This window comes from Gambusia affinis, linkage group LG19, assembly GCF_019740435.1.
Source record: "Gambusia affinis linkage group LG19, SWU_Gaff_1.0, whole genome shotgun sequence".
Taxonomy (NCBI): domain Eukaryota; kingdom Metazoa; phylum Chordata; class Actinopteri; order Cyprinodontiformes; family Poeciliidae; genus Gambusia; species Gambusia affinis.
Window position 1 is genome coordinate 24,469,309 of NC_057886.1, and position 27,778 is coordinate 24,497,086.

The following is a 27,778-nucleotide window of genomic DNA, read 5'->3' on the forward strand; positions in this document are numbered from 1 at the left end:
TCAACATTTAGTGAAGAAATGTTCTTCGGATCCTCAGGAGTTTAGATGGGGACAAAATATGAAGCTGGTTTCATTAGATTTTCTTTGACCCGAAACCCAGAAAAATACAAACATTGATCAGAAAATTTGATTTAATCTTTTATTTTACTGTCCAGCAAAGAAAGAACGTGTTTACACTGTAAAGTCTTTGCAACTTTAATAATCAAACATCGAGTTTTTACAGCTCAATTGCGATCATGATGAAGACTCAAGAACATCTGAAATTACAGCTCAGTTTTTAAAACATATTTCACAACAATAAATATTCTGGGAGAGTTTTTCTCATCTTTATTACATCGTCCAGCAGCTTTAAGATGAAAAATACATTCAGATGCAAATTATATTTAGAAAGAGGAAGAAAAACATCAAGGTGAGGAAAAGGTGAAACCTCCAGCGGTCCTTCAGTCCACCTCCTCCACAGTGGGCCCCTGGCTGTGGGCTCCTGCCTGCTCTCTGCAGCTCCCAGTGGGCCTCCCTCCCTGGTACAACTTGCTGATGATGGGGTTGCACACCTTCTCCAGCTCTTTCTGCTGGTGTTGGTACTCGTCTTTCTCAGCCAGCTGGTTGTTCTCCAGCCAACTGATGGTCTCCTGGCACTTGTCCACCACCTTCTTCTTGTCCTCCTGGCTGATCTGGCCCTTCAAGCTCTCATCCTCCACGCTGCTCTTCATGGTGAAAGCGTAGGACTCCAGGGAGTTCTTGGCAGCTATCTTGTCCCTCTGCAGCTCGTCCTCGGCTTTGTTCTCGCGTCCTGCACCATCCTCTCGATCTCCTCTTTGCTCAGTCGGCCCTTGTCGTTGGTGATGGTGATCTTGTTCTCTTTGCCGGTGCTTTTGTCCACCGCCGACACGTTCAGGATGCCGTTGGCGTCCACGTCGAAGGTGACCTCGATCTGCGGGACCCCTCGTGAGCGGGCGGGATTCCCGTCAGCTCAAACCTGCCCAGCAGGTTGTTGTCCTTGGTCATGGCTCTCTCGCCTTCGTAGACCTGGATCAGAACCCCGGGCTGGTTGTCGGAGTAGGTGCTAAACACCTGGGTCTGCTTGGTGGGGACGGTGGTGTTGCGTTTGATCAGGGCCGTCATCACTCCTCCGGCCGTCTCGATCCCCAGGGACAGAGGAGCCACGTCCAGCAGAAGCAGGTCCTGGACGTTCCCCGACGTGTCTCCCGTCAGGATGGCGGCCTGGACGGCGGCGCCGTAAGCCACCGCCTCGTCCGGGTTGATGCTCTTGTTCAGCTCCCGGCCGTTGAAAAGTCCTGCAGCAGCTTCTGGATCTTGGGGATTCGGTGGAGCCTCCCACCAGGACCACGTCGTGGATCTGGCCCTTGTCCATCTTGGCGTCCCTCAGAGCCTTCTCCACGGGCTCCAAGGTTCCCCTGAACAGGTCGGAGCACAGCTCCTCAAAGCGAGCCCTGGTGATGGAGGTGTACAGGTCCACGCCCTCGAACAGCGAGTCGATCTCGATGCTGGCCTGGGAGCTGGAGGACAGGGTCCTCTTGGCCCTCTCAAGCTGTGCGCAGCCTCCTCAAGGCTCTCTTGTTCTGGCTGATGTCCTTCTTGTGTTTCCTCTTGAACTCCTCCACAAAGTGGTTGACCATGCGGTTGTCAAAGTCCTCTCCTCCCAGGTGAGTGTCTCCAGCCGTGGCCTTCACCTCAAAGATGCCGTCCTCGATGGTCAGGATGGACACGTCGAAGGTGCCTCCGCCCAGGTCAAAGATCAAGACATTTCTCTCTCGACTTGCCTTTGTCCAGGCCGTGGCGATGGCGGCCGCCGTGGGCTCGTTGATGATCCTCAGGACGTTGAGTCCCGCGATGACGCCTGCGTCTTTGGTGGCCTGTCGCTGGGAGTCGTTGAAGTAGGCGGGAACCGTGACCACGGCGTTGGACACCTTGTGGCCCAGGTAGGCCTCGGCGATCTCCTTCATCTTCACCAGGACCATGGAGGAGATCTCCTCGGGGAAGAAGGCTTTGTTCTCCCCTTTGTACTCCACCTGGATTTTGGGCCTGCCTCCTTCTGAAAGCACCTTGAAGGGCCAGTGCTTCATGTCGGCCTGCACCACGGCTCTTCAAACTTTCTGCCAATAAGCCTCTTGGCGTCAAACACTGTGTTGCTGGGGTTCAGGGCCACCTGGTTCTTGGCCGCGTCCCCGATCAGCCTCTCGGTGTCGGTGAAGGCCACGAGCTGGGGTGGTCCTGTTGCCCTGGTCGTTGGCGATGATTTCCACTTTTCCGTGCTGGAAAACCCCACGCAGGAGTAGGTGGTGCCCAGGTCGATGCCGATGGCCACGTTTTTAGCTGCACACATCTTGGCTGGGTTTCCTTTCAGGACTAAACGAGCAGAGACACACAGGAGGAGGAGGAGGATTATTCCCTCTCAGAAACACTTCATACATACTACACTTTAGGTTTTTACTAGACTTTGTAGCAGGTTTTGCTCCAATCCAACAGCTTCTGTAAAGCTGCATTCAGCGACGCCTCGAAGACGTTCAAACATCATTTGCTCCACAAATCTGTTCGGCATGTTTCTGTCTTTGACTAAACTCTACAACGTGTGTTTCTCTGTCCCTCCACCAGTTAATAAGAGCATGAATTCAGTCTGCAGTCGCAGAGAAGAAGAAACGTTGGAACTTACTGTAGTCCAGAGTTTCCTGCGCAGCGCGCTGTGATGCTTATTTCTCCTCTGCTGGATCTCCTGATGCTCTCTGAAGGTCTCCGAGTCTCTAACTGTCTCAGCTTCGCCTTCACCGCTATTTATACCCCCTCACTCACTTCTCGCTGCTTCTCCAGCCTTCGGCCAATCACAGAGCGCGGCGAGGCACCGTGCGTCATGACGTCACCCGCTAGAAGTTTCTCCCAGCTTCTGGTCGCTCCGAGAAAATGTCAGAAAGTGACAGAAAAACCCGATGAATTCACAACATTTCCAGAAGCTCCCAGAGCGGAAATGACGGAGACAATATTAGAGCAAAAATATCAACATTTTGGTTTAATAAAATCCTCCTGAAGGCCGAAGGTTTATTCAATCTGTTATCTGATATTTCAGGTTTTAGACTGAAGGAAACTCGGAGGACTTGGAGCCGCTGCAGGACTGGGACTCTCCAGGTTCACTGAAACTTGGATCGGATCTGTTTTAAGGAGAAAATTGTCCTATTAAAAACATTAAATTGTAAACACATTATTTAATTGAATCTATTTAAAAATGTCTCGCAATTAGACATATGTATTCTGCACTGCGTTCCTTATCAGTTTATTTATATTGTTTTTATTTTTCTTTGAACTCATCAGGCTTTCCAGGGTCAGAGGTAATCTTGAGATTAATTTATTTTAATCAAACTATCACAGCTGATGCTTTTTTGGTTTTATAACTTAATAAATTAGTTTTATTTTCTCTTTTTTTGCATCTAAGCATCAAATATGGAAGTAATAAATCATTTATGTTGAAGCTCCTTTAGTGATGAAGATGATTGAGTTTCTGACATGAAGCTGGAATAATAATAACAAAGCTACTCCTGTAGTTCTGTAACTGTGGCCCTACTTAGAATGATATATATATATATATATATATATATATATATATATATATATATATATCTATATATATATATATATATATATATATATATATATATATATATATATATATATACACATAGGCCATAATGTAGTGAAGCTCCAGCTGCTGCTCTTTCTGCTTCCTGCTCATATTTCAGTGATGTTTTTCATTAGTGCCTAAATTATTACATTGAATAGTGAAAAGATGATTTTTGTTTTTGCCAAAGCAACTCAAGTCATTTCCCCTAGTTTCTTTTTATTTTGTTTCAATATTGCACATATCCCTAAAATATTATTAATGCACACATCAGTAGTAAAAACTATAAATTATTTTTTATTTATATTTTGTAATTCTATTTTATGTATATACAGAATTATTTTTCCACAAGATTATACTGCAATTCTATTTTGTGTATTTCTAATAAATATTACTTTTACTTAGTACAGGTTATTAAAGTTTTTTTTCCACTTCACCAAAAAAAAAAAAAATTTGTTTCTCTGAATTAATAAAAGTACATCCATCCATCCATCCATCCATTTTCTGTTCACCCTTCGTCCCTAATGGGGTCAGGAGGGTTGCTGGTTCCTCTCCAGCTGCGTTCCGGGCGAGAGGCGGGGTCACCCTGGACAGGTCGCCAGTCTGTCGCAGGGCAAATAAAAGTACTTATTCTTAGAAAAGTGAATGTTCCACTGATGGTTTCATAATTGTGTCTCTTAAATGTGACTGTGGCTCCACAAGCTAGAAATGTAAAACTAAATCTGTAGCTGCATGAATACTTTATCTGTGTTTACCAACCGTCAGGAAAGCTGCAGGGTCTGACTTTCACTTTTTAAAATACTCTCAGTAAAACTTTATTTGACAGGGATCAGTGCCTCCAAATCCGAGGCCATGGTTTTGAGCCGGAAAAGGGTAGAGTGCCTTCTCCGGGTCAGGGGGGGTGTCCTGCCCCAAGTGGAGGAGTTCAAGTATCTCGGGATCTTGTTCACGAATGGGGGAAGAAGGGAGCGGGAGATCGACAGGTGGATTGGTGCAGCGTCTGCCGTCAAGCGGGCGCTGCACCGGTCTGTCGTGGTGAAGCGAGAGCTGAGCCAAAAAGGGAAGCTCTCGATTTACCGGTCATCTACGTTCCCATCCTCATCTATGGTCGTTCTTTCGGGTCATGCCCGAAAGAACGAGATCACGGATACAAGCGGCCAAAATGGGTTTTCTCCGTAGGGTGTCTGGGCTCTCCCTTAGAGAGAGAAGCTCAGTCATCCGGGAGGGACTCAGAGTAGAGCTGCTGCTCCTTCACATCGAGAGGAATCTAGGGTGACCATATTTTCATTTGGGAAAACCAGGACACCTTGGAGCCGGTTCTCTGCACTGCAGCAGGCCTACGTAATCCTACAATAACATGATATCGCTTTGGCATGTTGTTGGCGTACTGACAGCCACGCTATCTATCTTCTGATTAATAACAGGGCTGCCAGCACTGACGCGGCTCAGGGATTACGTCACACACAGCGCTGTGCGCAGGGCCCTAGTGCCCGTACATTTAATGGTCCATTGAAGGTAATTTAAAAAACAGGACATTTCCTCACTTTCTAAAAAAACCCTGGGACGCCCGGGACAGGATATGAAATACGGACATGTCCCGGGAAATACGGACGTTTGGTCACCCTAGAGGAGTCAGTTGAGGTGGTTCGGGCATCTGGTCAGGATGCCCCCTGGTGTGCAACCCCATCATCAGCAAATTGTACCAGGGAGGGAGGCCCACTGGGAGCTGCAGAGAGCAGGCAGGAGCCCACAGCCAGGGGCCCACTGTGGAGGAGGTGGACTGGAGGACCGCTGGAGGTTTAATATTGTGAAAGTCCAACTGTTTACCTTGTTCTGTTCATGAGACTTGAATATATTTTTCCTCTTTGCTTTTTTAGTTTTTCTATTGCTTTATATTAATAAACGTGATTGAATTTAATCTGTCTGGTTTCTTTGCTTCCAGAAGTTAATGTTTTCTAAATGTTAGTTTAGATTGATCCCCAGGTTTCACTGGAGCGATTCACAGAGTGATGCAGCCGGATGGGGATCAGTGGTGACCGAGGGGAAGAGCCGTTGGTTCCCTGTAGGAGCTGACCCCTGGCCCGGCAGAGGGAAGTCTCCCTGGTTAGGCTGCTGCCCTGCGACCCGACCCAGACTGACTGTGGGGTACTAGAACAATCCAGCAGTATCTAAAATCACCAGCAGGTGTCACTGTTTGTTTTCCAACAGGAACATTTCTTTGTGAGATGCCTGTAATTTCAGGAGAGGACAGGCGGTTCTGTCTATGGTTACATCATCCAGTCCACAGCAGCAGGGAGGCTTCCTGATGAACTCCTCTCACCAAACAAACAATTCATCTGTGATTCCCGGTTCACCTGTCTAATATCCTGCTGTAGCACAAGATTCGTGACCATCAGCTATAAAAAGGTTCATAGAACAAAAAGATATGGATCGTGGTATAAATTAAAGCCTAATGTTTTTTCAGAAAAAGTGAGGTAATTATTATAATCGATCCCAGATGTTCAGATTTTTCCGTAACTCGGCGTTTCCGGGCGGTCACACACAGCTGCACTGTGGAAATGCGTGATTTCCCGCAGCTTGCCTCGCAGCATCACCATCTTCATCATCATCTTCATCTGTATGTAGGTCGGTTTATTTTTGAAGCGGAAGTCTCACCGGAAGTGGAGCTGGTGCCGCTCGGACTCCCGCCCCTGCCATCTTGTGTTTAGCAGGAACAAAAAACGGGAGGAGGGACGGGTCCAGATGGAGGATGGGGTGCGGGTTCTAGGCCCACTCTAGGCCGGTTCGGTGGGTCAGTATGTCCGGACGGGAATGTTTGCAAGGAAACATCAGCCACACCCCGCGGAGCAGCTGATGATACCGTTAGCCTGCCAGCTAACGCGCTAAGCTATTAGCTCAGGAGCGGCGCAGACCGCAGCTGCGGAGCGGACCGTTAGGGACCCGCAGACCCTCCCAGAACCAGCGGCTGGACCGCAGCGTCTCCCCAAAACCCAGAAGAACCGGGATGGATATAAAGCAAGAGTTCTGCTGAGGGAAACCCGCGATATGAGGATCGAAACTGGCTGCTAGCTTTGCTGCTAACCGTTAGTTTTTCGGTCCAGAGAGGAACCTCAAGAAGCTGCGGTGAGTTCGGCCACGTCCGGGTCCGAATCTGGGCCCAATATGGTCCGAACCTGTGGGCCAGTAGCGTCAAAACATGGGGCCAACCTGGGGGCCAGTAAGGCCAGGAGGGTCTCCAGTACAGAAGGTTTCTTAGCAGCCTAAGTTGATTTCTTCTTCCCCCAGGTTAGCTAAATGTTTCCGAACCACTTCACTGCGACGGTTCCGTCAGTTAAACCTGGTTTATTTGTGAGATTAGGCCAATAAAGATTAGTTGCATTTTAAAATATATTTTTTATGATCCTCTGGATAAAAGCAGTTAATCAGAGTGTTAAAAGCTTACTGTTCCTAAAAACAGATATCATGTTCATATCAATAAGTTATTATTGATGTTATATTATTAGTCCCTGAAGCTCATAGGAACAGATTATTGAGTCAAGTGGAAATATTATGACCGTAAACATGGAAGCTCAGGTTGTTTTTATGTAGAGTTTTATTTCTGTCGTCTTCAGTGAGTCAGAGCAGCTTCACCAAACAGTGCAGCGCTATTGTTGCTGACCCGGTTCTGCAGGTTTAGCATTTATGTTTTATTATTATTATTATTCAGATGCTTTGTGCTGTTTTAACTTTCCTGACCTTTCCTCGTTGCTGTAGATGTCTGTAAACTAGATGTTGCTCGCTCTCTTGGCATATCATTAACACTGTTGGTGGGCAACATTTACTGGTCGCCCGGCGTTTTTTCTTTCCCATTCCTTAAAATTTTTAAAAGGCAGCGTAATAATTGTCTGCAGTCAGCTCAGACGCTGCTTTCCAAAAGTCGTCTGCAGCTGCAAACATCACCAAGCTTTCCCTGCCATTAGCAACAACAGCGTTTATTTTCGGAGACGGCGCGATGCGGCTGCGCTCCAGTCCTTTACATCACGTTTTACTCTCCGCCTGTTGTCTGCGGGTGAAGACAAAAGCAAGTTAAGTTTTCAGAAATGTGATTTAAAAACTACTGAGCTTCAAACCGGCCGTGACCTGATATGTCAAAGGAGAGCAAATTGAAGATGGGAGACTCCAGCCCTGCTGCTGCTGGTTGCTGCGTTGTCTCTGTCTCCAGTGATGCTGCAGCTCTTGCTTTGGATCCATCCTCTGTCTGTGAGCCAAACTCTTTTATTCTTGTAGAGATGATGAATCTCTATTGTTAGCTCAGATCCAGACATGTGACCGCCTGGAGCTGCTTCCTCTTTGGGATTTCCTGCGGCGGCCCAGGCAGGAAGTGAAGGAGACGATGTTCTCCAGGATGTGAAGGATTAACATGGCTGCTGTCAGAGCTCGCTGGTTCCCATCATCGTTACTGGAACCAGGTCTTCAGTTGAACTGGAGGCTGCAGAGGTTAAAAAAAACTAAAGTCAACGTTGGAACTCTGGATGCAGTCTACCTGTGCCTCTTACCTGATCTACGCTCCTATTGGCTGACAGGCTGGAGCTCAGAAAGGAGGAGAGACCACGTTTAACCGGAAATATAGAAGAGAATCAGGAAAATCCTTATTGTTCCATTCATAAAATCATTATCCATCCCAAACAGAAGCGACACGTTGTCGTCACTCAGAGCATCTTCAGCTGCTGTGGGTCCAGTAGTAGTCAGTCTACCAGCGACTTTGAACAGTTCCTCTGACTGAAGACTGTTTTGGTATGTCGTCTCATGCCAACAACTGAATATCAGCTAATCCACCTCCTTTGCTTTTGCTGCTCCTGATTAATCTCTGTCTGGTTGTGCATTAGAGTGAGGTTGAAGTAAGGGAAGAGAACTCCCTCTGAGGCATAGGGTCAAAGTTCAGGGATTATTTGAGCCTTTGAGATGCTAGTCAGCTCTTCTTAGTTGTAAAGACAATACCTTGTTGCCATGGTTATGCACCATAACTATCGTAAAGTTAAACGGAGCACAGTCGTCCCCCAGCAGTGCTCCGTTTATGGCACTAAAGATGGCCGCCGTCTCTGGATGGATTTCACTAAAGATGCTGACAAACAGGAAGCCCAGCTAACTGCAGCGGGTGTCTGTGGCACATTGACTGCAGTTTCTGACCCGGTTCTGACTTGGTTGTGTTGGCTGCAGCTTCTGGCCCGAGTCATAACGGGGACCAGGGCTGGTGGGTTGGACTGTGATGCGTTCACTGACTCAGGCTGCTTTCAGTTCATAATCATTTTCAGCCATTGTTTATTTTTACCGTCTGCCTTCTTCTTCTTCTACTGAAGTCTCACGTTGATGACGTAACAGTCAGGTAAGTGCGACTCGGCTGTTCTGCCGAGTCTTTGAGGTTTTCCAGGGAACGGTGGGCGTGAAGCCACTCATCCAGGATCAACTGTCTCCATCCTTGTTACCATGGAAACCTGGTCTTTCTCTCTGCAGGAACTGATTTATGTTCGGGATGAAAACCCGGTTTCACGTCCAGTCTGGACCCGGGTTCTGATCAGACCTGCTTCAGTTCCTCCAGATTTTCCAACCAATCAGAAAAAGTTTGGAGACGAAGCAGGGACACCATCACCTGGCCGTCCCTGCATCGTCCCCACCGTCCTAATGTCCTCTGCCGTCCCCCGTTCCGTCCCCAGGTGCAGCCATGCCCTCCAGTGCGCGTGCGGGGAGCCTCAAGGACCCCGATGTGGCCGATCTGTTCTGCAGAGACGATCCGGAGAAGCTCTTCACCGACCTCAGGGAGATCGGACACGGCAGCTTCGGAGCCGTCTACTTTGTGAGTACTCCAGTTCTGGAGCGGCTGCAGAACCGGAACCCACAGAACCGCTCGGCCAATCAGGAGGGGTTCCTGAACGCGGCGCTGCAGAACTCCATGTAGAACCACGACTGGAGTGGTTTGGATCAGATGGAGCAGAGGAGGCCTGAAAGCGTCTCTCTCTCTGTGTGTGTGTGTGTGTGTGTGTGTGTGTGTGTGTTTGTGTGCTGTCTCCTGTAAGCTGGTCCTGAGTGGGAGGCAGACGTTCTCTTCCACGCTGTTGTGAGATGCTCCTGAGTGTGTCAGAGCTGCTGCAGAAACAACAAACTTCCTGTAGCGCGCACACACACACACACACACACACACACACACACACACACACTAAACTGAGGTACAGCAGTTGTTTGCTGATGTGTTTCCCTGAAACCCGCCAGAAAGTCTCCTGTTGGCCTCCAGCTCAGCTGCTGTGATGAATTATTCAGTTTCATCTGGATTGAACGTCGGTCTGTTTCCATGGACGTAAATCCCAAGCGGGTCGAGAGGGTCCGGACCACCCCAATCCTGGAAAAGTCTATAATTGCCCCCCAAAGAAAAGGAAACCTTGTATTTAAACAATATCAATATGAAAAGGCAAAATAAAGAAAAAAATAAGAATGAATTTTATTTCCCCATTATTAGAACAATGGTTCAGTCCAAAGTGCAACAGCAGCTGAACGGAGAGGAGATAGTTGTTAGTTGTTAGCTGCTAGTTGTTAGCTGTTAGCTGCTAGCTGTTAGCTGCTAACAGCACAAACATAAACCCTCCAGTGTAAATACTTAAAGCAAAAGACATGAAAAACATTTTATTTCCTTTCACTGTTCAATAGGAAGAAACATGTTAACAACAAAAAATCAGACTGGAGTTTATTATTTTGTTATTTTGAATCTTGATAACTTCTTGTCCCTGCCCCCGCTCCCGGTCCTGGTCTCCGTCCCGGTCCCGCTCCCGGTCCTGGTCTCCGTCCCGGTCCCTGTCCTTGTCTTGGTCCCTGCCCCGGTCCCGGTCGCTCCCCCTGATTGGACGTTTGTTCTCCATGTGCCTCCAGGCGCGTGACGGACGCAGCAATGAGGTGGTGGCCATTAAGAAGATGTCCTACAGTGGCAAGCAGACCAATGAGGTAACAGCTCCGCCCCCTTGTGATGTCATGAGTTCCTGAGCCTGTGGCTCCGCCCATCAGGTGCTCTGAGCTCACTTCCTGTCTGCCAGTAACTGCAGCATGTTGTGATGTGCAGAAATGGCAGGACATCATCAAGGAGGTGAAGTTCCTGCAGAAGCTCCGTCACCCCAACACCATCGAGTACCTGGGCTGCTACCTGAAGGAACACACGGCGTGGGTAGGTACCGGCGGCCATGTTTCCGCCTCCTCCGGGTCGGTCTCTGCTAACTGTCTGTCTGTCCCTCAGCTGGTGATGGAGTACTGCCTTGGCTCGGCCTCTGACCTCCTGGAAGGTCAGTTGAGCTCTGCGTGTCGGCCATCTTCTCTTCCTGCTGTGTCTCACCTTGTTTCTGTCCTCAGTCCACAAGAAGCCGCTGCAGGAGGTGGAGATCGCCGCCATCACCCACGGAGCGCTGCAGGGTCTGGCTTACCTGCACTCTCACAACATGATCCACAGGTACAGCTGCTGCCTAGCTCCTTCAGCACTGCTAGCTCTGTTAACTCCTTTATCACCGTTAGCTCTGTTAGCTACTTTAGCTCTGTTAACACTGTTGGCTCTCCTAGCTCCTTTAGTGCTGTTAGCTAAGCTAGCTCAGTAAAGTCCATTAGTTCTGTTAGTTCTGCTAGCAGTGTAAGTGCTGTTTGTGCCGTTAGCTCTGCTAGTTCTTTTAATGCCTTTATCACCTTTAGCTGCTAACAGTTAGATCCATTAGCTCTTTTAGCACCATTAGCTCTGCTACCTTTGTTACTGCCGTTAGCTCTGTCTGCTCCTTTAGCTCTGTTACCATGAGCTCTTGTAGTCCTGTGAGCTCTGTTGGCTTGTTAGCTACATTAGCTCTGTTAGAACTGTTAGCTCTGTAAACCACATTATGTGCATTAGCACAGCTGGGTCCCTTGAATTGCCTTGTTCAATGTGCTTATAAATAAAATCACCTGCCTTGCCTTTAGCTCTGTTGGCTTGTTAGCTGCATTAGCACCAGTTGCTTCAGTCTCACCTGTTGAGAGGTTCCTCAGGTGATGAGCTTCAGGCTGGTCCTTGCAGATGATTGGTGGAAGTTCGGTCCAGAACCGTTCCAGAATCTGTGGTTGAGGTCGGGTCAGTTGACCTGCTGATGTCGGACCCTGGCTGCCGTCTGCTGGAGTGGGTCAGGCCTCAGATCCTATCCTAGGAGAATCCTTGAATATTTTTTATTACAAAAGCTGTTTATTAAACATCAGTATTTTCTGTTTAATTTTCCATTGAAAGAAAATTATGTCAGCAATAATTTTTCCCTGATTACAAATAATCAGTGGCCCTTGGATCACATCAGTCCAAGGGCCAAAAATGGCCCCCGATCCGCACTGTGGACACCCCTGATCCGAGCTGTTTGTGCTGTAAATGTCTCCTGGAACACAAAACATGAAACTCATTAATAACAGTTATCATAATAACTTAATGGAAGCAGATTTTTCTCCTTTTTTGTGGACATTATTTACAGTCTGTGCAACATCTGGCTGTTAAACGTATTTCTCTGATTGGCCCAAATCTGCTCCAGTCCTCCTCTGGAGGAGCCGCACTGCTCACTGCCACCGGCTGCCAGCGGTGCTTTGGATGGCACTTTCTTACCTGAGCATGAACCGGTCCGACGGGTTCTGGTGCAGGAACCAATCAGGGGAGGGCTGCTTGCCCAGATTCACACTTTCTCTCTAACAGGAAGAAGAATGGCTCTGCGCGGTTTTGATGCATTAGAAAATCAAAAAACTGACTCGCAGCCATTTGCATCTTGGGAATACGGTGCATCAAACCAGGCAAGGCGCCAAGTTCAGGCGATATCTGCAGAGGCCTGAACAAGAACAGACATGAAAACCATGTGAATACCCCGCGCTCCTCATGTGACGGATTCAAACACCAAGCGGTTCTAAAAGAGATGATGCAAAGCTGTAGTCAGACGTTAATATTCCTGAACCGATCTCTTCAAAAGGTTCAGAAACACCGGATGATGTCTAAATAAATCTGTTTCACTGTTATCAGTTTGTTCGACGTCATCCTTCTAAAACCCAGACCATGGTCAGCTTATCGATCCGGTTCTGTTTGCCTTCAGAACCAGTCCATCTGCCTTCAGTCTCCGTTTCCTTCCAGAACTGCGAGTCGGGCAGAACATTTTCAGGTTGGGCGGGGGAGTGATGCATTCACAGGATGTCGGATAAACGACACTAGCAGTGAATTTGGTGCAGAAAGTTTATTTTACAAACAGCGATGGCTGCAATGGATCCGATTCAACCGTCGTAGATTAGATAAGTGTCGACGCTTCGCTTGGTCCTGGTACCAGGGCGGTTCTGGCTGGGCTCACTCTGTTGTTCTGTGGTCAGAACCTCTCACACCATCCACCACCATCTGATGTCCATCCTGGTTCTGCCACAGAGAGAGTTCTGGTTCTGGTTGGGTTCTGGAGCATCCCTCCGGCTCTGACAGGTCAGTCTGTGTTTCAGGGACGTGAAGGCCGGGAACATCCTGCTGACGGAACCGGGTCAGGTCAAGCTGGGAGACTTCGGGTCGGCCTCCATCGTGTCTCCAGCCAACTCCTTCGTCGGAACGCCGTACTGGTGAGCTCTGACCATCCGGTCGCGTTCTGGCCCAAACTGGTCGTGAAGTGTTGAGGTGGCCTGACAGGTCGGTTCTGTCTGACCCGGTCTGTGTTGCAGGATGGCTCCAGAGGTGATCCTGGCCATGGACGAGGGTCAGTACGACGGGAAGGTGGACGTCTGGTCGCTCGGCATCACCGGCATCGAGCTGGGTGGGTAAAACCCGACCCGGTCCCCACCTGGGCGGAACCGTCGGGTCCTAACGTGTCTCTGCTCTGTTTCCAGCTGAGAGGAAGCCACCACTCTTCAACATGAACGCCATGAGCGCCCTGTACCAGATCGCCCAGAACGAGAGCCCAGTGCTGCAGTCCAACCACTGGTGAGACGCCGTCCGATGAACCGTCTGTCCGATAAACCGTCTGTCCGATAAACCGTCTGTCCGATGAACCGTCCGTCCGATAAACCGTCCGTCTGGCGAACTGCTCCGGTCCGGCGAACCGGCCCGTATAAACCGTTTGTTCGATGAACCGGCCCCGTCCGATGAACTGGCCCGTCCGGCGAACCGGCCCCCCTGTGTCCTCTCAGCTCCTAACACCTGGTCCCCCTGCAGGTCCGACTCGTTCCGCAGCTTTGTGGACTCGTGTCTCCAGAAGATCCCTCAGGACCGTCCCACCTCAGATGTCCTGCTGAACGTAAGCCCTCTGGTTCTGGTTCCTGTTCTTGTCCTTGTTCGGGTCCCGTTTGTGGTTCTGGTTCTGTTTAGCCCCTGCTGTCTCCTGCAGCACCGCTTCCTGAGCCACGAGCGCCCGCTGACGGTCATCATGGACCTGATTGCGCGGACAAAGGATGCCGTGCGGGAGCTGGACAACCTGCAGTACCGCAAGATGAAGAAGATCCTGTTCCAGGAGACGCAGCAGAACGGGCCGCCGTCAGAGGGCGGCGACGACGACGAGGTATGACCCTCCAGGACAGACGCCGACCCCTCGGAGCGCTGCGATTGGTCCGTTCAGCTCTGGAAGGCCCGCCCACTGAGAGAAACGTGATGTACACAGAGTTTCTCCAGTAAACCTGCTGAGCCCGGCGGGCGGTCCACCATGTTTTAGTATTAAAGACGTTAAGTAGTCAGGAAAAGTAAAAATATTTCTGGGTCATTAAATGTTAGGGGAACACATGGCCAGTGAAACGATATTTAAACCCACAACTAGTCTAAGAAACAACAAATCAAAAAATACAATTAAAATGAATATTAATTATTTGCATTTCTGTTGAATCCAAATGAAGTCAGCGGCTCCATGAGGCCCCCAGGGCTTCAGGGGCCACAGTGATAATATTTTAACTCAGAGCACAGATACAGAAATATAACATTTATTTATTGAGAGATGAGCAACAAACTGAGATTTAATTCAATGCTGCTAATGTGGCTTTAACAGCTGTAACATTTCTGTCTGTTGAGTTTTAATAAGAGTCACAGAAACTGTTTTAGTCGCTCCAGTTTATGGGACGAGTTTCTCTGATCTCTGCGCTCATTAACTCTGTCTGGCTAAGTGGACAAAGCATTTGATACGCTTTGATGCTTCGTGTGACCGGAAAAATAATAATAGAAATAAAAATAAAATAATATAAAACCAGCATGAAGCTCCTCACCGGCTGAACCTGCATGATGAGGTTAGCGCTGGTTGGCTAACGCTCCGACCAACCAGGAACACAGACATGAGCTTTACAGGGCAGACAGCGCCACACGCTGGGCAGCGAGGTGAGATGGAAAAGCCCCACATCATTCTTTGTTCACTAAGATAAATCATCCTCAACGCTCCTCTGAAAGCCACTAAAGTTATTCCTGCTGTTCATAGAGCTGCACAACCAGAGCGAACACGGCGGCTTTGAACTCTGACCTTGATGAGGAGTTCTCTACAGAAACATGATTCCTCACAGGATGTTGATGTAGATACCCATACAGGTCAGCCTCCGTCCACTCTGAGTGGACGGAGGAGCGCGATCCCTGCTGAGGTAAACTTAAAAGACGGAGCAGCCGCAGCGCGCTGAGGCGCCGGCCTGTGATTGGTCCGCTCTGCCGGATTTAAATCCATAAAGTATAAACATATCTTCTATAAACCTGTATTTTAGGAATAAATCTGCCTCCCCAGCGAAACGCTCAGGGTCAGTCTCACTGCTGGGCCGCCACAAACCAGACATGTTAAAGACGGAATAAGATCCCTCTGGTTTAACGTATCGATACGATGAAAAATCACTTTTATTTAACAGCCCTAGTTCTGAGGCACCACAACGGGTCGGGTTGCTGTGCCGCCCTCATGGTGTGTGTGTGTGTGTGTGTGTGTGTGTGTGTGTTAGGAGGCGGAGCCCTACCTGCTGCAGGGCGGCACAGTGAACAGCATGGAGAGCTCCCAGTCTGTTCCCAGTATGTCCATCTCGGCCAGTTCCCAGTCCAGCTCCGTCAACAGCCTGGCGGACGCCTCCGACGACAGCAGCGGCGACATGGCCATCCTGCAGGAGGGCGAGAACACCGTCACCTCCAACAGCTCCATCATCCACCGCCCCACGGTGAGCCCACGTTCTGGGTCGTGGTCCGGTCCGGTCCGGTCCGGTTCCTCTCTAACTCGTCCCTCCTCTGCAGGGTCAGGACAACATCTACGACGATCCGTACCAGCCGGAGCTGGAGCAGCCGCAGGCCCCCTGCGCCGGGCGCCGCCGGGCCTTCTACCGGAACCGGGACCACTTCGCCACCATCCGGACCGCCTCCCTGGTAGGTTCCGGAGAGGACGGGTCCCGGCCCGTGTCCAGGTGGATGTGTGACATGTCGCCGTCCCGCAGGTGACCCGTCAGATCCAGGAACACGAGCAGGGCTCGGCGCTGCGGGACCAGATGTCCGGCTACAAGCGCATGCGGCAGCTGCACCAGAAGCAGCTGCTGGGCCTGGAGAACAAGCTGAAGGCCGAGATGGACGAGCACCAGCTGAAGCTGGACAAGGAGCTGGACGCCCAGAGGTCCGGATTCTCCGCCGAGCTCGACAAGCTGGCCCGCAAGAACCAGGCCGTCCTGGAGAAAGAGGTCCGCTTCGGCCGCTCGTCCGCTTCCTGTCCCGCTCCCGGGGCCTGACGTCTCCGCTCTGCGCATCCTGCAGGTCAAAGCCGCTCTGGCCGAGGAGAAGAAGTTCCAGCAGCAGATCCTGGGCCAGCAGAAGAAGGAGCTCAACTGTCTGCTGGACTCCCAGAAGCGCCAGTACCGCCACCGCAAGGAGCTGCTGAAGGAGGTAAGACCCGGAGACGGAGCTGGATCAGGAGCAAGAGACGGCCCAGCCCTTGATCCGGTTCTGGTCCTGGTCCTAAGCCGGGTCTTCTCCCCTCCCCTCCGGAGCAGGAGCTGAGTGAGAACCAGTCGACCCCCAAGAGGGAGAAGCAGGAGTGGCTGATCCAGCAGAAGGAGGTGATGCAGCAGCTGATGGCGGAGGAGGAGGCCGGCCTGCTGCGGCGCCAGAGGCAGTACTACGACCTGCAGTGCCGCCAGTACAAGAGGAAGATGCTGCTGGCCCGCCACAACCTGGAACAGGACCTGCTGCGAGAGGTAGGGCCGCTCCAGAACCGCCGCAGAACCCGATCCGGACCCGCCGCCTCCCTAACCCTGCTGTCGCCCCAGGAGCTGAACAAGAAGCAGATCCAGAAGGACCTGGAGTGCGCCATGCTGCTGCGGCACCACGAGTCCACCCAGGAGCTGGAGTTCCGGCAGCTCGGCTCGGTCCAGAGGACCCGGGCCGAGCTGATCCGAACCCAGCACCAGACCGAGCTCACCAACCAGATGGAGTACAACAAGCGGCGCGAGGACGAACTGCGGCAGAAACACGCCGTGGAGGTCCGGCAGCAGCCCAAGAGCCTCAAGGTAGCCGGGTCAGAACCGTCCTGGGGGCCCGTGGGCCAGGACCGGCCCGGCCCAGATTACACCCTGTCTGTCTTCATTTCAGTCCAAAGAGGTCCAGATCAAGAGGCAGTTCCAGGAGACCTGCAAGATCCAGACCCGGCAGTACAAGGCGCTCCGGAACCACCTGCTGGAGACCACGCCCCGGTCCGAACACAAGCTGGTTCTGAAGCGGCTGAAGGACGAGCAGACCCGGAAGCTGGCCATCCTGGCCGAGCAGTACGACCACTCGGTCAACGACATGCTGTCCACGCAGGCCGTCAGCAAGGCAAGCCGCTTCTGCCCGGTTCTGACCCGGTTCTGACCCGCTAGCTGCTTCCCAGGGTTTCAGCCTGGCGGGCTTTCAGGCTTTAATCACCCCTGAAAGGCTGAGTGTTAGTTTGAAATGGTTTGTATAAACCAGTAGCAGAGGCAGACTGGTCAGGTTTATAGTTCTCATCAAATTTTCAATTTCACATTTTTTAACACAAAAGCATTCGGGCCGCTGTAGCGCCCCCTAGCCAAACCTGCAGGTTCTGACCCAACATTTGTCCTCGCAGCTGCGGCTTGACGAGACGCAGGAGGCGGAGCAGCAGGCGCTGCGGCTGCAGCTGCAGCAGGAGCTGGAGCTGCTCAACGCCTACCAGAGCAAGATCAAGATCCACACGGACGGGACGCACGACCGCGAAGCGCAGGAGCTGGAGGCGCGGGTGGCGCTGCGCCGCGCGCTGCTGGAGCAGAGGGTACGGCTCCGACCCGTTACCGACCCGTTACCGACCCGTTACCGACCCGTTCTGACCAACCTCTCCCCGCAGATCGAGGAGGAGATGGTGGCGCTTCAGGCGGAGCGGTCTGAGCGGATCCGGACGCTGCTGGAGCGCCAGGCCCGGGAGGTGGAGGCGTTCGACTCAGAGAGCCTGCGGCTGGGTTTTAGCGGCATGGCGCTGGGCGCCGCCGACGGCTACCCGGCGCCCGGCCCTGCCGCCGGTCCCGGAGGCTGGCCGGCCCGGCCCGGCCCGCGCTGCGGCGGCCACTGGAGCCACGGCCTCCAGAACTCTCCGGCCGGCCCGGCCTGGCGCGGCCAGAACCACGGCGCCGGCTTCGGGCGGGCCGAGCCAAGAGCCCGCGCCCCCTCTCACCACCAGCAGCAGCTGTACCAGCACCACCAGAGCACGCCGCAGCTGTACCGCGACAGCCGGGACCGCCAGGCCCGGGAGTGGCCCTCCGGCGGCGGCGGCCACTACTCCCAGCACGCCCGGGGCCTCCAGCAGCTCTCCTACCACGCCTCCTCCCAGTCGCTGGCCGTGCTGCCTCCCGCCGCGCCTCCCCCCATCTCCTTCTCCTGTTCCTCCCCCGCCTCCTCCGCCTCCTCTTCGTCCTCCTCTCAGGGCGGCTACGGCGGCGGCCTGGGCGTCCGCGGCCCCGGCCTGGCCCTCAGGAACAGCCCCCAGCCACTGAGACGCACGGCGTCCGGAGGGCCTGGCGGGGGCGGGGCCGGCGACGGGGGGCTCAGCCGGAGCACCTCCGTCACCTCCCACATCTCCAACGGCTCCAACCTGTCCTTCTCCTGAGACGGCCGCGGCCTTTCCAGGAGCCACTGGGCGGCGCCGCAGAGGGGCCACGTGGCGCTCAGCAGCTCCTGGGAGTCAGCTGCTGTCTCCAAGCGGTCCGAGGAAACGGCGCTCCAGGACCTCCTCCAGGCGCTCCAGGACCTCCTCCAGGCGCTCCAGGACGCTCCTCCAGGCGCTCCAGGACCTCCTCCAGGCGCTCCAGGACGCTCCTCCAGGCGCTCCAGGACCTCCTCCAGGCGCTCCAGGACCTCCTCCAGGCGCTTCACGCCACAGCAACCCAGGAGTCTTTATGTCTCTGAGGAACGCCACCATCTGAAGAGCTCTGAGGAGCATCCTGGAGCTGCAGCTCCTCCAGAGGCAGCGGGCAGTTGGCCCTCAGGGACCGGAAATGAGAACCGGTCCAACTGAAGGCGATGTTCATCAGAACCTCAGGAGGCCCGGTCCTCAGACCGTCGATCCCTCAGAAGACGTGACATCATCAGGAACCTGGACGTTCCTGGCAAGTCGTGTTGCTGAACCAGATATTTCCTGTCGGGTCCCTTTGTTGGTTCCGACCCGCTGAGTTGCAGAGACCAGGACAGAGCTGATGTGGACGCGTGTAAATATGGGCGTCCAGCAGGGGGCAACGTTGATACGGCTGCTGTCCTTCTCCAGGTTGACCCTGAAACGATCGGGTTCAGAACCTGGGGTCGTCTGCAGGTTTCTTCCTTTCTGGTCCTCATTCAGAACTTTTCTAACGATCCGGTCAGACCCGGATCAGTGCGCAACATTAATCCTCAGGATTAAAGAACTTCAGCTGGAATGTTGATGCTGTAATTCCTGCTGGCTGCAGATCACAGCTGTAAAAACACTAACAGGATCATCTGACTGAGGATCCAGCAAACCGGGAATCCTGCACACCTGTCCTCCAATCAGAAGCAGCCGTGGTGTGTGTGTGTGTGTTTGTGTGTGTGTGCGCGTGTGTGTGTGCGCACCAGGTCAGACGGCCGCATGGAGTCGCTGTACAATGAACATGATGCACACTACCTATTTATAGCTGACACCAGGTGAGGCAGGTGTCCTGATGGGGGCGCTGTTCAACACTCTGATTGGCGTTATTATTGTTGTACATAGAAGCACTAACTTTAAGACTGTAATAAGTAATAATGATTATTTTGTCACGTGATTTAAGCCAATTTGTACTAGAAGCAGGCAGACGCCATCCCATAATAACTACTGCAGCAGTCGGAGTATTTATGTTAAGATGTCATTGCCTATATTGACCACTAGGTGGAAAATAAACGCAATGTTACTGTGATAGAAGTATAAGAATGAAATATTTCCAGGAGGACTACATTTCCCAGCATTCCCAGTGAGGTCTCAGGGCGGGGCCTCTCGCTGTTGGCGGGGCTGTGACGTCTCCTCCAATTGGTTTGCAGCCAGTATTGAAGCTGGAGGATCCGCAGTGCAACAGACTTTAGATGAGTTCACTACATTCGTGCCATGTTTTTATTCTTCCTCCTGGTCTAGTCCAAGTTTTTCCCTGGAGCACAAAGAGATGAACGATCAGATAATCCTGTGGATGAACTGTGATCGGTATAATCTGTAATTTGTTCATTCAAATTGGCTCAAATAATGATTGTTGCCTTAAGATTAAATTCTAAAAATATCAAATATTTATAAATATTTGAATTAAACTGAATCAAATTTTTTTTTACATTTTGTTTAGAAACTTTTAGCTTATTTTTTTTTCTCCACATGCTAAAGTGATAAAAGTCCCATTCTAAAGTAATTAAAATAGAAATGGAGGCTGAAACAAAATATCACATTAAAATGTTTTAAACAAAAATATTTGCATAAATGAAGATATTTATATTTAAAGAACTGAGAGAAAACTTTGATTTACATCATAAAGAGTTAAATTAAAAATTCTAAAACTGTCTTTTTATTTTTGAAGCAAATAAAATAATTATATTTTGTTTTATATTTTCCAAAAACTTCTGGCAATATCTTTGAAAATAGACGAAACATTAAGATGTGATTTTGATTTAAAGTAATTTTAAAAAATCACAATAATGAATAACAGATGAAGCCATATACGCTTTGATTAATACAACTGTTCCCATGTATTATTAAGGCCATGTACAACCAGATGATTTATGAATTCAACATTTGTCTGGTCACAGTTTATCCACACAGGATTATTTGTTTTCGCCTCCTGCCGTTTTTGCCCCTCTGGGCCTCCGTAGCAGGAATCTGCTCCGTGTTTCCCACAGGTCGGAGTTTTTTGCACAGAGCCGTCCAGCCGTCTCCGTCTCCACGTGTCATGTCTACCTCATTTGCACTGAGAATAAGAAAAATGTGGAGCGGGTTCCAGAGGAAACGGTTCTTTCCTTTTCTTTGTTTTGGTGTTTGTGCAAATGTTGACTTGGCGATGGGTGGAAGGACAAACGGACACATTCCGTGTTGGACAGAAAGACGTTTGGATGTCAGGAGTCGGAATCTGCTGGCCTCCATGGATGAACTGGACTTTTTGTTTCAAACTGTGAGATTTCATTTTGCCAACTTTAGTTTAATGTGGATCCTGAGGCGGTGAAACGCTGCAGCTGCACCGCAAAACCAGTCAAACCAACTTTCAGCTGCCTTTTAATCAACTAGAGGCCACGTGTCTTTCTGTCACATCTGCTTTTAAATGCTATTTTTATTTTCTCCACTGTTCTGATGAAGGCATCATTTAATCTAACATCTAGGTATTTTACTTGAATCTAACCCCTAACCAGCTCATTCTGGAGATCCAGGGACAATCTCACATCCCAACGTTATGTTAAAGTTAAATGTTGAGAGCCTGCTGCACCATGTTTTACGGTGCAGCTCCGTGGAAACCTCAGCACGGTTCCCAGCTATTGTGATGATGGCGACCAGCAGGAGGCGCTGTGACGAGGACGATGTGTGAAATGGAGAATGAGCTGTACGAAACAAAATACTGTTGGACAAATAAAATAACAAAAACAGAAGCTGTTTTATTTTGAAATCCCTCTTTAGTCACTTGGTGGCGGGAAAAGTCGCATTTAAAACAAAAGAAATGATTCATGAGAGTAAAGCTTCAGGAGAGGTCTATTTCTGGTAGGCTTCATCCTCTAAGGCTATCGCTAACACCGGCTAAATCGTGCGCGCGCACGTCTGCACTGCGTCGCTCTCCGCGTCTGTTCGTGCGTTACAGCGATAACTCCGTGGGGAGTCCTCTGTCCGCCCAGCGTCTTCCTCTCTGGTTGTGAGGCCATGTCACAGGCTTAACTTCCTCAGGACTGGATCCTCCAGAGCAGTGGTCCCCAACCACAGGGCCGCGGACCGGTACTGGTCCGTGGACCAATTGGTACCGGGCCGCGCAAGAAATAATTAAATATGTCCATTCTATGTATTGAGTTTGGAGGAGCTTTTATTTTGAAAATCCTAAACCGGATGCTGTCTGTTACGTCTTGCGAGCCAACATGCAGCAGAATGAGTGAGAAACAACGGCATCGGTCTCGGTCCTTATAACGGACATCACCCCCCCTCCCCTCCCCTCGGTCCGCAGAAAATTTACGAAGGGTTGACCGGTCCGCTGTACTAAAAAGGTTGGGGACCAGACCTCTGCTCCAGAGGATCTGAGAGCTCACTGCACCAGAGGGGTTTCCTGTCTGTGGAGGTCATTTGGCCAGGGCCGGTCCAAGCCTCCATGGGGCCCTGAGCCAAACGAGGCTCTGGGCCCCTCTAGTTCTGCTAACAATGTGGACCGGCTGCAGTCAGCAGTCCGATCAGTACATCATTCACACACCTGCTATAAACTGATTGCCTCTCTGGCTGTTTACATTATATTCATGTTTAATAGGAAACATTTATTGTCCAACTGGTTTATCCACCAGTTGGTTTCTGGGAGCCGATTTCCTTCATTTTGGGGCGTCGTGATCAGCTGATACTTCCATGTGAAGCTGATCTGATCTTCATCAGTAAAGGTTTATAGATCATCTCTGTCCTCTTCTGCTCTGAGGTTTGACTGACAGATCAGGTCTGAACGTTTACAGTTAACAATATTAACCTCATTGTTACCAACTCACTGACTTTATTTCTACATTTAGCAACATTTAAAAATTCATTTCAGCCTAAATCCAAACCAGCAGGTCAGGCTGTTTAAAGATGGTAACCAGACAGAAACCTGCAATCGGTGCAGCTCTACACATATTCATCACATTCTTTGGTTAAATTCATTTCTCTTAAGCGTTACTCCAATAGCTAAACATGTAATTTATACCAGGTGAGTCTTTCTCCCCTGAGAATGTGGACCAGTACCGGTACCGGACTGATTCTGAGCCTTCAAATGATTTTAACAAAAGTTTCTCATAACTTATTAGTTGATGTAAAAATAATGTTTGTTTTAGCCACTAAATGATTTTGTTCAGCAGCAAACAACAAATCCCAACTGCAGCTCATCGTGTAGCGGCTCATCGTGTAGCGGCTCATCGTGTAGCGGCTCATCGTGTAGCGGCTCTGTATCCTGACGGAAAAAGATTTTACTAGACAATGTCAAACATTGACAGGTTTTAATTATTCTTATCAAACCTTATCAAACACGGTTTGAAGCCAAAATACCTCAGAAATATCCAGAAAATCAACTCATTTAAAGTTTAAACTCAGTTTCACACAAATACAAAGTATTTATGTTTCACACACAAAGTGGCGGAAGGCCACCAGGGGGCGCCAATTTATAATGCTAAGCTCAATTTAGTTTAGCATTATCCATCATGGCGGCACCGCTCAGACCAAACTCAATTGAAAAAACAGCCAGCATAAATGTTTGTCTGTTGAACTGGACCGGTCCAGGTCGCTATAAAGCTAATGTTCTGTTAGCAGCTTTACTAATCTTTTACATTACATCACCAAGGCTCATTAAAACAAACCTTTATCTTGGCTTTTTTCTGTTCTTCCTCTTTCTTTTCTCCCTCCCTGGAGGATCAGTCCTTTTTAGAGACATTGTTTTGCTAACTTAATTTCTGACCGGAGCTTTGGACCTTTGGATGTTCAGCTCGTTACCGGCGAACCGTGCGGTACCTACCGGTACCTACCGGTACCTAATTTTCTTTTTATCCATAAAATAATTATTTCTACATACATTATCAAATATATATTATTGTTAAACCAAATCAGTTCACAGTGAAATTGTGTGTTTCTGATATTTTAACAAGATAGAATTTTTTTTTTTTTTAAATCATCTCCACTGAAGGGGCCCCTTAGTGGCCTTGGGGGTCCTGAGCGGTTGCCTAATTTGCTTATGCCTTGGGCCGGCCCTGCATTTGCACAGCAGCTTCCTGGTCATCTCAGGACCAGCCCAAGGCATTTATTTGGTTTTTCCTGTGTGATGTTCCCACGTTCTCTAAGACCCGTTCTGTTCTTGGAGTTCTGACAGAAATACATGATGATGTTTTTCAGTCATCATCTCTGTTGTAACTGATCAAACCTGCCAGGGTTTTCCCGTGTTGTGCCCGTTGAACACTGAGTGGCCTTTTCTGCTGCATCATCATTTATGAGTTGGCTGATGTTTAGTACCGCATCATTGTGTTATTTTTTCCAGGAAGTTCTGTGTTTATTGCAGAACAACATGGTTGTCCATAGTGCTGTGTAATAAGTTACCCGCTCTCTTCATCGTTCTGCTGTTACAGTTCATAACCTTCGTTGTTCCTGTTCGCAGCAGCAGGTCTGTTTATCGTATCTCCTCTCTGGTCTTGCTGTACTGGAGGCCGGGACTCTAGACTGAGACTGTCTTTGTTATGCAGCAGATGCTTGATGGTGGTGGTCTGGATGGACCCAGTGAGATTTAGACTACATCCAGCTTCGCCGTTAACCCACTAGCAATAGCCTTAATGGATGAAGCCAAATCTCATAGAATCTGGGTTACAATATATAATCAATGGTTTGTGCTCTAGTTATTATCATGATCTGGTCTGACCTCTGACCTTAACATTTTTAGAACCAAAACTATGGCGGCCATCTTTTCTGCATCATGCTTGTGAAAATGAATCAACTTTCCTCCTGATATTATGAACACATTAATATAAAGCAGAACACAGTGCTCAAAATAAAAGTTCATTATTTCGTTTATTTTTGTAAAACAAATTTTTTAAATTTGATTTTAATCCTCAGAAAATGAACGTTTGTCTTTAAAGCAGTGGTGTGTACAGTCGGTCCTCTGGATCCTGCTTGGTTTGGATCTGCAGAGGAGAAAGTTCCCGCCACCAGAGACTGAACCGGAACACGCCCGTGGATTAAAGTCTTCAGGAAACTCAAGGTTCGGTTTCCTTAGAATCCGTCCCTGGATCAGAACCGCCCACAGAGCGACCTTTATTCTGAAAGCACGTACCGGATGTACCAGCTTCCGTCCTTCTAGCCGAACTGTCAACAGCAGAGGTCTCATCGCGGAACCGACCCAGACACGCTGAAGGTTCGGATCAGGATCCGGGACCGAACTCCACGATGACCCAGGAAAATATTTTCCTCTTTGTTCCGAATTTAATCGGTGAGTTTTTTTCCTCCATCAATTTAGCTTAGCATTATCCATCATGGCGGCACCGTTCAGACCAGACTCAATTGAAAAAATGACAAATTTATAGAATCTGTGGTTCTGACTCGGTTCTGTTGCTATAATGACGTCTGGAGTCGAAGCTTAAAGAACCCAAAGAGTCACTAAAAATAATCGGACTTATTTTTATTCTGTTTTAATTCGCTGAAATAACATTTGGAGATCTTATGCGTTTTAAATATGAAGTCCCGGAAGTGTCTTTAAACTGTGACGAAATCCGAGTTTTAATAAGTTATTGATCTGCTTACTCGGATCAATAACAATCTGTGCAACATGGTCCCTTCCCGAATCACCAACACCAGCGTGTACCACCTGACCCAAATACCTGCTGGTTCTGATCAAACCGGTCCAACCGATTCACATGTTCTCCATTCTAACCATGTTTATTCTTCCATTGGATTTTATGTGAAAGAAGCTAAGTGGATCAGAACCGAAGAGGAAGAAACATGACTTATGGATCTGAGCATTTCTTTTGTTAATAAAAAGCTGAAAAGTGTGGCTTGCACTTATGACAGCTGTAAGTGAACCTAGTTAGGGCTTCAGACTTTGTCTGATCAGAACCAGTCCAGATGTTCTGGTGCAGCAGCGGGTCAGAGAGGTTCTGGTTCTGTTTGAGGCAGGTTACGCCCGTGTGTTTCTGGCGCTGCTGTCCTTCTACCTGATGCCCAGCAGTCCGTGGCCGGCCGTCTTCTGCTACCTGCTGAGCGCGCTGCTGGACGCCTTCGACGGCCACGCCGCGCGGGCGCTGGACCAGGGTACGCGCCGCCTCCAGCAACCCGCCCGCATTCCTTCGGTGACCTCTGACCTCTGACTGGTTTGCTTCCAGCCACCAAGTTTGGCGCCATGATGGACATGCTGACGGACCGCTGCGCCACCATGTGTCTGCTGGTCAACCTGGCGCTGCTCTACCCCGCCTACGCCTTCCTGTTCCAGCTCAGCATGAGCCTGGACATCGCCAGCCACTGGCTGCACCTGCACAGGTGAGTCTGCTGCCGCCGGACCGGAACCGACCCGGTGCTGGTTCTGCTGACTGCGGTCTCCTTCCTCCTCAGCTCCACGGTGAAAGGCTCAGGGAGCCACAAAACCATCGACCTCTCTGGGAACCCGATCCTGCGGCTCTACTACACCTCCAAGGTCAGAACCAGGCCGGACCGGACCGGACCACTGCGGTTCTCATGACTCAAGGCTACAGTCAGTTTCAGACGATTCTGGTTCTGTTTCAGCCGGTTCTGTTCGTGATGTGCGCTGGGAACGAACTCTTCTTCTGCTTGCTCTACATTCTGCATCACATCCAGAACCCGGCAGGTAGGCCCGCAGCATGACACCGCCACCTCCGAGTGTCCCTATGTGTCCTCACCGGATTATTGATCTGATTATTGATCTGATTATTGATCTGGGTTCTGTAATCCCTCCGTAACATCTGAACGTTTTCTTCCTTTGGAGTTTTTCCTCCAGCGGAGCTAAAGTTAAAGTGGTCCACTTCCTGCTGCAGCGGTTCTGGGTCAGACTCAGAACCAGACAGACCCACTTTAATCCTGCTGCTAATCAGCCCCCCCCCCCCCTCTCTCTGCAGGTTGGCTCCGCCCCCTCCTCGCGCTCTGCGGCGCCGTCTCCCTCCTGAAGGCAGCCATCAGCGTCCTCCACCTGGTCACCGCCTCCCAGAACATGGCCGCCCTGGACGCCGCCGAGCGCGCCAAGAGGCTCTGAGTGGCCCGACAAACTCGGTACCGGTTCTGGTCCGGCCCGATGCAAATGCCTCATTCATGACCAAATTTCACAAAATCACAAATATTCCATCTTTCCGGGTTGCTTAGCAACCAAATATTACAGATTAGAGACAAAACATCCCTTAATCCTTGGACTGGTCCGGTTCTGATCCGGTTCCGCTCCGGCTCTGATCATGTGTCCAGCACATCCAGACCAGGTTCTCTGGTTCTGGTGGACCTGTCGAACCGGGCCTCAATTGTTCTGAAGGTTCTGCAGAGTCCTGAACCGCCGGGCTTTGGGCCCACAGAACCTCAGCAGAATCAACAGAACCCGGCAGAACTTTATTCCTCCTGAACTCATCCGGGTCAAACCGGGCCCCGTTCTGGTTCTGGTCGGCTTACTGCTCCGATTTCTTTAATGTGATAAAATGTTCAGTATTTGGTGTCCAGAACCCGGCCCGGTTCCGGACGCGTGGAACTGGGCCCGGTTCTGGAGCTTTTATTATGATGTAATTTATTATTATTATTATTATTGAGAAGTTCCAATAAAATCTGGAAACTCACCGTTTCTCCAGAAAGAGGTTCTGGAGGTGGGTTCTGGTTCTATTGGACCGGGTCATGTTGTCTTTGATGCACTTTGTGTTTTCATAGGAATTCTGGGAATCTGTTTTATTTGATGTGAAATGAGAATAAAGTTTTTCTGCAGCTGGTCCTGACCCGGTTCTTTTCATTATTCAGAACTTTGTCTGAATCCTGGTTCTGGTTTCAGTGAAACAGAAAATAAAAGCGATCAGAACCAGAACCGTCCCGACAT

At 50.0% G+C, this 27,778-nt stretch overlaps 2 protein-coding genes and 1 pseudogene across 2 annotated transcripts; 2 read left to right on the forward strand and 1 right to left on the reverse strand.

Annotated features, from left to right (window-relative positions):
- Positions 1–113: 113 nt before the first annotated feature.
- On the reverse strand, positions 114–2,361 carry LOC122821639 (annotated as a pseudogene).
- A 3,906-nt stretch (positions 2,362–6,267) lies between these two features.
- On the forward strand, positions 6,268–21,662 carry LOC122821640 (serine/threonine-protein kinase TAO2-like). The gene is made up of 20 exons (XM_044099745.1): positions 6,268–6,748; positions 9,316–9,455; positions 10,520–10,591; positions 10,707–10,808; positions 10,878–10,923; positions 10,991–11,087; positions 13,100–13,213; positions 13,313–13,404; positions 13,478–13,571; positions 13,803–13,884; positions 13,975–14,145; positions 15,542–15,751; positions 15,825–15,953; positions 16,022–16,258; positions 16,332–16,460; positions 16,568–16,771; positions 16,844–17,083; positions 17,166–17,387; positions 17,659–17,841; positions 17,914–21,662. Exons 2-20 carry the CDS (start codon positions 9,324–9,326, stop codon positions 18,667–18,669), a joined length of 3,312 nt encoding a protein of 1,103 aa, XP_043955680.1. The 5' UTR covers positions 6,268–6,748; positions 9,316–9,323; the 3' UTR covers positions 18,670–21,662.
- A 3,213-nt stretch (positions 21,663–24,875) lies between these two features.
- cdipt (CDP-diacylglycerol--inositol 3-phosphatidyltransferase (phosphatidylinositol synthase)) lies at positions 24,876–27,674 on the forward strand. The gene is made up of 6 exons (XM_044099753.1): positions 24,876–25,195; positions 25,879–26,013; positions 26,085–26,238; positions 26,311–26,392; positions 26,482–26,563; positions 26,832–27,674. The coding sequence occupies exons 1-6, from the start codon at positions 25,153–25,155 to the stop codon at positions 26,963–26,965; spliced, it is 630 nt and encodes a 209-aa protein (XP_043955688.1). The 5' UTR covers positions 24,876–25,152; the 3' UTR covers positions 26,966–27,674.
- The last annotated feature ends 104 nt before the right edge of the window (positions 27,675–27,778 follow it).